The sequence below is a fragment of the Gavia stellata genome, chromosome 3, assembly GCF_030936135.1.
Source record: "Gavia stellata isolate bGavSte3 chromosome 3, bGavSte3.hap2, whole genome shotgun sequence".
Lineage (NCBI taxonomy): Eukaryota > Metazoa > Chordata > Aves > Gaviiformes > Gaviidae > Gavia > Gavia stellata.
Genome location: NC_082596.1, coordinates 90,912,669 through 90,925,297, shown reverse-complemented (window position 1 = coordinate 90,925,297; position 12,629 = coordinate 90,912,669). Strand labels below are relative to the sequence as shown.

Sequence of the window (12,629 nt, the reverse complement as noted above, 5' to 3'; positions counted from 1 at the left end):
TTTTCTGGTCCTTTAAAATTTTTATTTCAAAAAACATCTTTCAGATGTTTTCATCAGAGTTAAGGTTATGTGGTAGTGAAGTATTTTTTCTTTATTTGATAAGAATAATAGTCTTACTCTGCGGTGGCTGGCTGTGTCTGTCCAGCTACCAGAATTCTGTAAGTAACAAGATAAACTTGCATATTGTCATTTAGAAGCACTAACTAGATTCTGAAACAAAGAGATTAGTTTAGAGAGAGGTGTCTGTTTACATAGGTAATTGAATATCTGAACCTTCCAGGCTGTTAGAAACATCTGTTTCTAAATTGGTGAGTGGAGGTGTTGTTTTGTTAAGGTTGATAATTAGCTAATATTTAAACAACTAAGTTAGCCTCCTGGACAGCACTAACAGTACTTTGTCAGAACTAAGCCTCATTCAGGCCCAGATCCCACACTTACCTGAGTCAATATACATATTTGCGTTGCCTTCAGTAAGCATCATATGAACCCCTCAGTACACGTGGCAGACACGTACATTTCCAATGTACCTGTTATTAAGCATATTTGTATCCCTAACCTAATTTCAGAGGATGACAGGGCAGAAAAAAATATTCAAAAAGGGAATATCATTATCTATGAAATATAACCCTTCTGCTGTCGTGCTTTTGTCACCTGTTTTAGAAGACGAATAGTGTTCTGTGTTCAGCAGAGCATCTTTATTCCTTTAAAAAAAGCTTTTCTGTCTCTAGGCAGAATATAATGAGCCCAGAATTGATAGTAAACTTAGAGACAGCAACTTTGGGTGGATGTTTGCTATAGGATGGCTTTCCCTGGCTGTCCTTGGCTTGCGTTTGCCTGAACAGACCTCAACGCTGTCATGCAGTCAGCCGGTAGAGGGTAGCATGTTCATGGAGACATTGCATTGTCTGAGTCGTCTTGTCACTGATGTAGGTAACAAAAAACTGCTGAGTATCAGACAAACTGGCTTGATTCAATGGTCTTTCGAAGACGTCTGATAATCTACTAAACACCAGAGATGAGCTGCTGCAACATAATGACTATCTGAAAGTCTGAATTAGCCATGCAGTGACTTTTGACCAAAACTTCTGGGAAAAAGTTTGTTGGAAGCAGAGGCTGATTATGGATCCTGGGTAATGACTGTGCTTAGGGTACTCTGTGACAAATGAAATAAATACTGATTCTGATAAGTCTCATCTGCCTAACTTTATTTTTCTCACTCCCTCTCAGTGTTGGACTTCGCCTTGCCAGCCCACTGCTGCCATGGGTATACCAGTCTTCATAGTCGCTGGTCTCCTTGTGCATTTTGTGTTCTTGGTCTCCATTTTTGACATCTACTTCACCTCTCCCCTGGTTCACGGTATGACTCCTCAGCAGACTTCACTGCCACCTCCAGCAAAACGTCTCGTACTCTTTGTTGCTGATGGTCTGCGGGCAGATTCACTGTATGAATTGAACAGCAATGATACGCCCCAAGCACCTTACCTGCGGTAAGTCCATCTGAAAATGCTACTGATCCAGAAGATTTTGCTTCTGGAGGCAGCTCACAACAGCAACTGTGGTGGCTTGGGTACTGCCTTCCCTCTGCCTTTGAAGTAACAAACTTTGCAGAGTTACACTCTGCAGAAATGCATGAATTTGAGTTGGTGTCCCTTGTTGTCAGTAAAGCTGCTAAACCATGAACAGAGTAAATTGAGTCAATGTTGTCCTCTGAAAACTACAGCTAGCCAGTAACTGAGAGGAGTGTGAACTTCCTCCATTCACATCAGCATGGTATCAATTCTGAAGCCTAACAGAGTCGTTAATTTAAACTGCTTCCTGGATGTTCAGTTTAGGAGTGGTAGTTCATTAACGTGCTTGTCTTCTAATTCTAAGCTACAGATGAAGCTTTTTAAGGAGTGTTTAAAAAAGATGGCCTGAATGGATCTAACAGCAGGCTGCCGCTTCCTATTTGTTCCACCCTTCCTGCATGCGTGACCCTGCTGCCTCCCTTGTGCTCTCTAGTGTGTGTCTGCTTAATGGAATGATTTGGTTTAAGATTGTGAATAACACTCTTTTTTTGGCAGGGTTAGTTTAAAGTCATATCCTTGAGTACTTAAAACTAATTTTCACCAACCTTCTCTGTTTCTTTATATCAAGACAATTATTTGATCATAAGACAAATAATTTCTTAGACTAAAAAAAGTAGACAGTACTAAATAAGACTACTTTTGTGTAACAGCATCGGTCTGGCTTGAATATCAGAGCTAACCTGAACAATCAATCATCTGAAGCTGTTAGGGCATTTGCAGTCTGCTACAGAAATCTGAGGAACCTTTGCTACAGCACTTGCCAGTTTATATGGGATTACTTGTACCTGCTTCTCCTGTTAGTGTTTTTGTAAGGTGCTGTCTGCCACAGTGTGAGTTTTCTATGTCGTCTTTTAGCAGTGGACTTCACACTTCCTCCAGAGCAGTTTCTTCTCTTAGCAGTAAAACTGTTGGTCTTTTGCACCATCAACAAGGTGTGAATGCTGTAATGGCCCCATCACTAGGAGCAGTGGTGGATAGTGGCTAGGAAAGAGTTATAATGGATATTTTTGCATTAAGTGGTTTGAATTTTTCAGTTTCAGCCATTCACCATTATCATGCTTATCTAGAAATAAAAAGTTAAACCATGTATTAGCTTGTCAAGTGTTGGGAAGTTTGCACATTTGCTGTCTCTGCTTTACCTTGTTCATGGAGTTAGGGACTTTCTATTTCAAAATCTGTAGAAGTAAAACATTGTCACCTGTGCTGAAAGTACATGGGTGAATGGAGGGGGAGAACTGCCTTCCAACAAGCAAGGATGCTGATAGGTCACTGAGTGGAATAAAATGCCAGTAGAGGTTTGAAGTGCCATGTGTATTTCCCCTGTTGTGTCTCATTCCGCATATAAATACATATGTGTGTGAGAGATGATGAAAAGAAAAAACATGTGGCATGTTGTGCCTTCTGAAAGGTGGAGGGCCAGGCAGTCCACGGCATATCTTCAGCTCTATTACATATGCTGCTACAATTTTGAAGCAAGAGGCTCAGTGTTTTGAGCTACACAACTTCCCTAAGTTAACCTTGTAAACACGTTGACAAGATCAGATGTTGGTTGCTGGAAGTGCTTCCTTTTTTACTATGCCAACTTATTGCTGCCTGAGCTTTCATTTTTCGATAATATTAACCCAAAGTATATGCAATTTAATATAAAGTTCACTTTTTTGCACATTCATTCCTAAGTGCCAAATGTTCAGTCCCTTATCTGCTTTATAGTAGCAGGCAATGTAACAGCCAGATTACTTGTCTAATCCAGGTGAAGCACTTTCCTCACTAACAACACCGTAGTTCTCAAAGATTATCTTTAAATGAGCAAGAACCATTCTTGTAGCAATGTGCTATAAATAGAACCAAAGTTTTAGCAGGTACATAAAATTGATAATAAATATCCATTAGGCTTGGAGCATACTGCTGGCTGATATATGCCAAGTACCTAGTCTTTTCTTTTACAAATATTGTTGAAAAATCTGGGTTTTGGCAGTGTTGTGATAGCTGTGAGGGACGGTAGGTGGTCTGAATTGCTGTGGTGGTGGTGGGGTTTTCAGGGAAGATGTTTTCTTCCTTGCCTGTCATGTTTCAGCCATATTACTGTATCATATTCATATTCATCATTGTTATTATGGGTAGCTAATGTTTATGCTGTCAAGGAGATTAATTTTTTCAAATGGTTCTTCTGAGTAAAAGTCTTTGAAATAATTCAAAATAGCTAAATGAATTTTGAACAGGTAAATGACAATATCTGGCTATATTTTTTCTGCCTGGTATGTGGTATTGTTGACTTCAGATACTGTGATACAGCCCCACAAAAGCAAAGATAATGGATTACTTTCCAATAAAACAATTTCCTACGTGTTGTGACAATTAAGTGTGAGGAGGGCCAAAAGTGGTTTAGTTTTATTTTAAACCTTTCACTAATGCTGGTGCAATACATTTTGATCAGAATCTCTAGTGAGAATAAATTAGAAACCACTTTAACTAATTCTTAAATCCTCTCTTCAAATTAGTACTCTTTTCAGTACAACTTGTCTTAAAACCTAGCTGAGATGAGAGCTAGGAATAACGTGTCAGAGTACTATATCACCTTTTACATTTCTCACTGTAATATTTGGGCTATTCCAAATAGTCCTGTGAGCTTTCAAGTAGGCCTGAGAATGTGAGGTCTAAGATGAGTTTAAAAAAAAAAAAACAAGCAAACTGTGAATCCTACACATCTGATAAAAATATAGCAAATTTTGTGGCTTGTGTCATGAACAACAAAAATACAATCTCCCAGTAGATTTGACTCTTAAAAACTGCTCTGAATTTGTTCAGAAGATTCTGCTGCTTTTTTCCTAAACATTGGTATAAGGTATGTCCTGGTGTGTTTTGCTTTCTTTCTTTCTCCCCTTGCTCTGACAGTGGGCAGTGAATCTTTCTCTTTTTCCAGAAGATGGAGACAGGAAAACAGCATATGGTAATGTTCACCCCTTGCTCTCCGAGAGGCTCCAGCTGTTTATATCTTCAGCAGACGAGAGTGGTTTATGAGGCTGTTTCTTACACTTGGGCTTTGTCCTCTATTTTCTTTGCTTTTTATCTAACTATTGCATGTGCATAATCCCTAGACAATTTATGTATTTGTGGTGAGAAGGTATTCTCCTTCACTTTGGTGTAATTGCAAGATACAAGGTTTACTTACATTTTCTCCATGTTGCTGAAATGATTTGCACCTTAGATTTACGTGTCTTTTAAATTCTCTTGATGCTGGCTTCCAATATTCAGCACAGATAAAGGCAAACATGGTCACAAGAACTAATTATAATTGAGCGTATTTAATGAGTAAGAGAAGATTGAACTGGACACTTTCAAGCTAAATGGAAAGGACAAAGCAAAGTAACACCAGGCAGAAACAATCTGTTGGGGGGAAAAAAAGTAAGCTATAGCAGAAAGCAGCAGCAAAAAAACCCTGTATTAATTAATGTATTAAAAGTGTATTAGAACACCAGCTAAACTCATCTGATTGCAGTGCTGATGGGCCACAATAGCAATGTGCTCTGTGGGGTGTTATAATATGGAACTACTTGCAGGTTAATGTTCTGCTTGTTTTGCTGCATAGCAGGTGGTCGTGAAAATCTGTTTTAGTCTGGGGTTGTTTTGCATTTCCTGCCTCACATCTACCTGTCACTCTTTTTAACTGCAGTTCATTGTACTTTTGAGAAGTCATAAGCATTAACTGCCTTGTATCCGGTTTTCAGGGGTATTCTGGAGAATAATGGCAGCTGGGGAATCTCTCACACCCGGGTCCCAACAGAATCGAGGCCAGGGCATGTTGCACTTATAGCTGGATTTTATGAAGATGTCAGTGCAGTTGCTAAAGGTATGCTGGTCCTAAAGCTTTGAACACTGTCCTCCAAAATAAGGTGTTACGGTGATGTGCTGGGCTTCTAGGTGATTACTGATAAATATCTGCATAGTGGTTTGTATACCAAGTTTATATGGAAAAGAATCATTTTGGATGGATTACCACTCTTGATAGCTATGAAAACAGCTTACATAAGTTAGTATTTTGTAACATGGTAAAATTTAGCACCCTGAGTCTAAAAGCAGAAGTATCTTATGGAGTGACCTCTTCATGTAACAGAGTTTTTAATTATCATTTGGAATGTAATGGGAGATGGCTAAGTAGGTGTCACAAAAAAGAAGTGAACTGTGGTGTCTCAGCTGACCTGTTGCTAGTTTGAGTTGGAGAATCAGTAGCAAAATAAAGTGAAAATCCCAATTATGTGTTTTGACCAAAGCTAGCTGTTACCGCATGCTTAGTGGTTAATAATGTGGAACAAGCCTTTGCTTTACTGACTTGGTCTTTTGTGTGGTCCTCTGTCTTCTCCCAGGCTTCCAGGCCTGAACACTTGTAATCTTGTGTGTTGGTTTTGGACAGGGGAGGTAAGAGGAATTACTTGGTCTTGTCCATGCTCCTACTCAAAAGGTTCTTCCTTCTGACATCTGCTACAAATACAGGATTGGCAGGAATTGCCGTTAAGAGCATCTCTGTATTTCTGTCAGCTGCCTTGTCATGGAAACAGAAGATCTTGAAGGTTTTATTGTGATGAGGTGGAATGTGACTGCTGGAAATATGATATATCGAGTGTGTAATTTATTGCCTAAAATGCCAAAAGCTGAGTTCAGACAACAGGGGATTTAGAATTCAGGACAATTTTAGCTGTTTAGAAGGTAAACCAGCTGTATGCTTTGTCTCTTTGAATCCCTGCGTAATGAGATTGTCTTAGGTTTTCAGCTCACTTCTTAATGAATGGGGGATTAACTACAAATAGAGGTTGAAATGGAAGTAAAACCAAGACTCGCAATTGGAGTTCATTGTGGAATACTATAACGGAAACTTTAAACAAAAACTTTTTTGCAGGGACTATCAATCTTAGCAGTCAATGAGATCTTCTGGCAACCCTGTTTAAATCCAGGTATGTTTGTTTAACAGGATGGAAGGAGAATCCAGTGGAATTTGACTCTCTTTTCAACGAAAGTAAATATACTTGGAGCTGGGGAAGCCCAGATATTTTGCCAATGTTTGCAAAAGGTAAGGTTGAAATTTTGCGAATCTTTAACACATAGTTATCAGGTAGTAAAATAGAGACATTTACAATTTTTGAGTTAGAGAAGAAGGTGAATGAAGTACTTCCAGTTTGTATATTTGTGTATACCTGATTTCTAGTTTGTGAATTCAAGACTGGGTGGAGAAAAAGAAGCAAGCTTTTAAAGAGGATATCCCTATTTATTACTCATCCATTTAAATAGGCCTTACCTAATTCTATCAGCGTACTAAAGGAAACATACCCTTAGTTAAAAGGACCTAATGTTTTTTCTTTGGTTGAGGTTTAAAGCTTTTGTTTGCAAGCCTGCACTGGGGTTTTTCTTGCTCTGTATGCAGCTCCCAGTGAGTCAGGTGATAGAACTGCAGTAATGCTTTTTGAGTGTCTGAGCTGGAGAAGTAGTTTATTATGGGTTATCCTACTTCTACTCCAGAACAATAATGTGTAAAGGGAAGAACAATATGTAAGTAGGAACTGCCTGGTACTATTCCTGAAGCTGAGGTCTTTTCCCCATGGCGTGCAGTGTGTTAAAGTCTTGTCAGCCCAGTGCAGTTGGTCTTTGAGCATGCAGAGATTGCTGAGCAACACTTCAAACATTTAAAGGGTCTCCAAATTTAATTTCATTTTGTTCTTGGAAGAATGAGGACATATACACTCTTTCGCATAATCTCAGAATAAAACACTGAAGTGAAAAGGGGACAAGTTAGGGGCAAATGCTGCTGTTCTGTTCTAAGTATTGGCATTGACAAATCAGGAAATGTGATAGGCATGATAGGAGTGGAATCTAATTCTGGTTTAGACATCATACTTCTCATGATGATTCTTGAACTCTTTCTGAAATCCAGTCTCTTCCCCCTCTCCTCCTGATATTCCCCACACACACACCTCTTTTGTGTTCTTTGCTTGATCCTCGTAAGTTTATGGTAAACTGTAAAAATATCTCCTGATAATTTCCCATGACCTCAGATTACAGCTTGTGTTTGGGAATATTGTGATGGTGGCTGGGGAGAGGGGAAAGGTAGTACACTGCCCTTACACAGATTATTTACATCTTTGGAGATACATTCTTGGGAAAATATTTGGGGAATTCAAGAATTTCCCAGAGCCCTGTCCTTCTAGTAGTTTTGTTTGAGTAAGAAGATAAGCAGGGGACTTGGAAGCAGCTTTGATGTTATCTGGAGGGATGTGCAAGGGTAATAAAATACTGTCGCTGTGTGTCTCAATATGGCTTGTTCTGAGTGGCATCAACAATGGAGCTTTCTTTTGCAGGGGGAGGGAAATCCCCCAAAATAGAGAAACAGTGCTGCACTAAACCTATCTGAGAAGTAGATGCTGTGTGGGAAAATGAATCATAGTTTCTCATGATAGGAAGGCAGATGAACTTTGAGTAGAAAAACGTATTTCCCCTTCTTCCAAAGAGAAGTTTTATAAAACAGAAAGGATTTTATAACACAGCGTTTCCAAATAGAAGTTTTATAATACAGAATGGAATGGAATCAAGTGTTTGTTGTTGAACTTTACTTTTACAAAAAAGCCAAAAAGGAGATAGGGGACTATAGTGTAATTTCTCTCCCTCTTTCTGTGTTGTAAATTAGTGAGGTCACAGAACTCTTCTTGTGTGTATTTCATCATGCCAAAATGTTCAGAATTTTATTAACTGTTTCACTGCTTTCATTGGATGATGCATAAAGAGTATATAATGACTGCTGGTTTTTGGGAAGGAGGGAAAAACCCTTTGTTCTCTGTTATTGTCTATGTTCTTCAGGTCCTTTTCCTGTCATAAAATAAATATTTCAATGAAATGGTTGAGGATTCTATTGAGAAGGTAAATAAAATGCTCACAGATCTCTTTCAATATCAAAATAGATATGCATGTAATCTAAATTTGTTGAAGGCTTAATGACTCTGTGATTAGTGGTTTAGTCTGAGAAAATGTCCGAAGTACCTTTGGAACTGGTGTGCGATTTGCTTACATCTTAAGCAGGATTAGAAGGTGTTAGTTTCTAATAGTTAAAATTACTTAAGCTACACAAATTCAGTGTGCTAAGTTTAACCTTATTTTCTATGATATTTTTACATTATGACCTTGAAATTATTTGAAAGTAATGTACTTTAAAAATGCCTATTTTATTTCCAGAATGCTCCTTAAAATTTTGAGGTTTTCTTCTAGACTTGCCAGAGTTTAAGGTTTGACTTGAACAGTCCAGTTCTCTACTGTTTTGTCATGGTCTAGATTGGAGTATAATACAGAATATTAAATGCCACTCTGAAAAAGGAGCTGAGGGTGTTGCTTCTGTTAAGGGAAGCAGATGTTAGTCCTTTGCACCCAGATTGCCATTTGTTCCACAGGTTCCCTCTCTCTTGGAAACTAGCAGCAAGGCTAGGATCATTGTTTAGCTTGAGTATGAAGAAGGGTATTATCAAGACCATGGGGACAACTGGGACAAACTTTTGTCAGGGTTATTCTGGACAGACAGACTTCTCGGTCTCCTCTTCTAGTTCCTTGTTCCTACCGCACACCAAGAAAAATGCAGAATTTCTCGCATTCCTCACCTGGCTGTGCTTAACAGCTCTCTCTGATGCTTGCACTCTGTCAGCTTAGTGTCTGGCTGTCCTTGTGCCTTCATTCTTTTTTCCCTTCTTTTGTGCCTGCAAAAATTGCTAGCAAAAGTCTCCTGCTGGTCTGGGCTCTGACCCGTGAAAGGCTTGTCAGACACAGGACCTGCCCCACAAGCAGACTGAGAGCTTTGCTTTCCACAGGATGTAAATCTTATTGTAAGAGGGTGATAACTTGATCCCTGATCCTAATATTTGAATATTGATGCTGAGGGCAAGATGATGTGCCAGACAAGTCTGCAATAGGAATAGGGTGTATCTGGTGTGGGAGTTCCTGGCACCTCCAGTTATTTCCCTTAGTGTAATGGCAGCACCGAACCCAGTAGAGCTCTGTGTTCGCTTCTAGAGGACGTTTGCAGCCCTGGCTTCCTTCTACTTCTCTATCCCATCTTTGCTTCCTCATCCCCAGACTTAAAGAAAGTATTGGGCATACTGTTGCCTGCCACCTCTCAAATGACAGAAATAAAATAATATTTTGTAACATTTTGCATAGTAAGTTTTCTTATTTAAAAAAAAAATCAATTATTTCATAAGCTGTGCAGGCACTCCAAAACTTTCCTAATATAGCTTCATTTTGCCACTGTTTCTTTTTATAGCAATGAGGGGTTGGGTGGTATTTTTTTTTTGCTCTGGTAGAAATTAGAAATGGGTAAGTAGTAGATGTGTTCCTTTGCCCGGTCTGCAAACTACAGGCTTTCATTTGGCTTCTTTGGTGTGGCACCTCTTAAAGACAGCTTTTCTCAGGTTTGATGTGACACTGCAGAAAAACAGTACAGCACTCTACACTCTTAGACCATCAGTCATCCCGACAGCGATGGCCAGGGCTTATTTCTTCTTTTGAACTCATTTATCCACCAGTTGGAACTCCTGAATTCACTTTTTAATGCCTGGGAGTATTTTCTTCCTTTTCTTTCAGAGTGTGAGAACTGCAGTGAGTGTTCTGGGTTATAAGTAGTAGTAACATCTCCTGGGGAGCAGGGGGAAGCTGCACCAGAAAATCTGTGCCAGCTTTCGTCTTCCTGGCCTAAAATACCTGCATCCCTTGTGTGGGTTTGGACATAATCTTGGTTAAACAGCTCCCTTGTACTCGAATGTTAGTTCATTCACAAGCCCGGAAGCTTACAAAACTGCATTATATAATTGTGACATCCAGCAAATCGGTTATATTCTCTCTGACCATCAACTGATTGAAGAACATTTTCCCCTCTGGGAGTTTACATAGTCACAGTAGAAATAGCAACCCCAAGCTGTAACAGCTCAGCCATTGACTGAATTATTTCATTAAACCCACCTAACTTCAGATCTTTCCAGGACTTAAGAAGTTTACTTTCTTCTAAGTCTTCATCTTTTTTTCTCCCCTTTCTCTGCTTTGCTCTCTTGACAGTGAGTACAGAATGAAATTGCCTTGTCCAGATGCTGTTTTATCGCATCAGTGGCCCTCATGTTGTACTTTATGCCTGAACATAGTCCAGTAGTTCTCCCTTTTACATTTTGAATCCATGTTTTAAAGATGCAGACTTTGAATATTGTCTTTCAGAAATTGTCCACTTGGCTTTCAATACTGCATTGCCCCCTAGAATTGATGTACAGTAATTAAGTTACATCCCTCCTGTTGTCTTCCTTATATGTGATGTTTTCCTGTGAAAAAGCTTCATTGATAGGGCATTGTCTTGTATGATTTAGTTTAACAACCAAAAGCTAAGTACATTTTCCTAAATAAACTCCCCCCAAAACCACATGTGTTCAAACAAGGTTCTTAATGTGTAGCTTTCTCTGTTAGAAGTTTCTCAATGAAATTCCTTGTTTCAAAACTAAATTCTGTTTAATTTGCTTTAACTGGGATTTGTTCTACTCCTATCTGCTTTTCTGTACTTTATTTACTCAACTGAGCATGCTGGATAACATTGCTCCTCATTCCTCTGAGATGCTGATAAGCTAATGAGTTAAAATGGTATCCAGGCTTCAAAAATTGTAAATTAGGGGACAGTTTAAAATTAAGAGAAAACTTCTTTGACTTCTCTCAGGATTGTCATTCTTGATAGGTTTCTACTCCTATGCATTAACACTCACGTATTTTTGACTATGAGAAAAGGAAGAAAACTTTTCTGTCTCCTATTCGATCTGTATTGTTTTCGCAGGTGCTACTGGAGACCATGTTTATACATTTTGTTACACGGCAGAAAGTGAAGACTTCGGAGCACAAGATGCAGCCAAGCTTGACATGTGGGTTTTTGATCATGTTAAGGTAGGCAGAGAATCTTTTTATGCTACCTGTGTATAAAAAGCATAGTTGTATGTTAACTTTATCATAGAATGTTGACTTTATCATAGAACTGGAAAGTAACAAATTTTTGAAAGACCTGCCACTTGGGGTCATAAGTAAAAGTTGCTTGAATGACTAGTGTAATGGAAGCTTAGAGGAAGTATTTGTCATTCAGTGCTAATAAAAAAACCTAACGCTTAGAAAAGTACTCTTTAAAAACATTCTTGGCTTTTCTTTGTCTTAAATTTGCATATAATCTGAAACCCATCTTAGAAAACTACAGACCCTTTAAAATCTTGAATGTGATTAGTTAAGGATTTTATAACAAATATTATGACATGGCAGAAATGGTAAGTCTTCATTATGAGAAAGAAATGGACAATATTATTGACTTACTTTTTGTCAGGCTTGTACCCACTGTAATTATACAGTGTGGCTTATTCTGATGCATGTAGCTGGCTTGTGATTATCTACTGTGGTTCATGCTATGCTGTGAATGCTGGAGGAGTCATGGTTAGTTTGGGGGGGGGCGGGTAGGCAGCTTAGGCCCTGAAGCAGTATAACTTGTTCACGTGGTGCTCTGCTCAGCTGACTTGGGTCAGTGCTCATTCATGACTGTTGTTTTCTCTGACACTGTCACTGTAAGTATTAATAGTTCAAGGCTCATAGTTTCTGATTATTTATTAATTCCTATATTCATGTTATTCTATCCTACCTCACTTGTTCTGGATTAAGAAATGCTGCTAGTGGGTATTGGTGTGTAAATATCTGTATCAGTGGAGCAATTAGGTGAGTTACTTTCTGGATCTCATAACAATGTTAATGGAGTTTAAGACTTACAACTTCTTCCACAGGATCTCTGGGCTGTATGCATTAACATTAGCTAACCAGCATAAATCAAATCAAACCAAAAATAAAACCAAATAAATCAATAAACCAAATCAGCATCTGTATAAGGCAGTCCCACCCTTGGCTTCCTAAAACAGTGACATAGGGTGGAAAAGCACATTATAGTTTGCTAATTTTCAAAGGAAGTGCTTTTCTGAGTTTGCAGGTGAAAAGATGTTTTTACTAACTGCCATCCTCTCCCTGAATGTGCACTTGTGC

The 12,629-nt window shown here is 38.8% G+C and overlaps 1 protein-coding gene across 1 annotated transcript in view; it reads left to right on the top strand.

Moving 5' to 3' along the window:
- The first annotated feature begins 1,233 nt into the window (after positions 1-1,233).
- Positions 1,234-12,629, top strand: part of PIGN (phosphatidylinositol glycan anchor biosynthesis class N) — a 92,587-nt gene continuing 81,191 nt past the window's right edge. The window contains exons 1-4 of the mRNA XM_009816087.2: positions 1,234-1,487; positions 5,294-5,415; positions 6,532-6,630; positions 11,398-11,504. Of these exons, the coding sequence (XP_009814389.2) occupies positions 1,261-1,487; positions 5,294-5,415; positions 6,532-6,630; positions 11,398-11,504 (555 nt within the window). The 5' untranslated portion in view covers positions 1,234-1,260. The remainder of the gene's footprint in view (positions 1,488-5,293; positions 5,416-6,531; positions 6,631-11,397; positions 11,505-12,629) is intronic.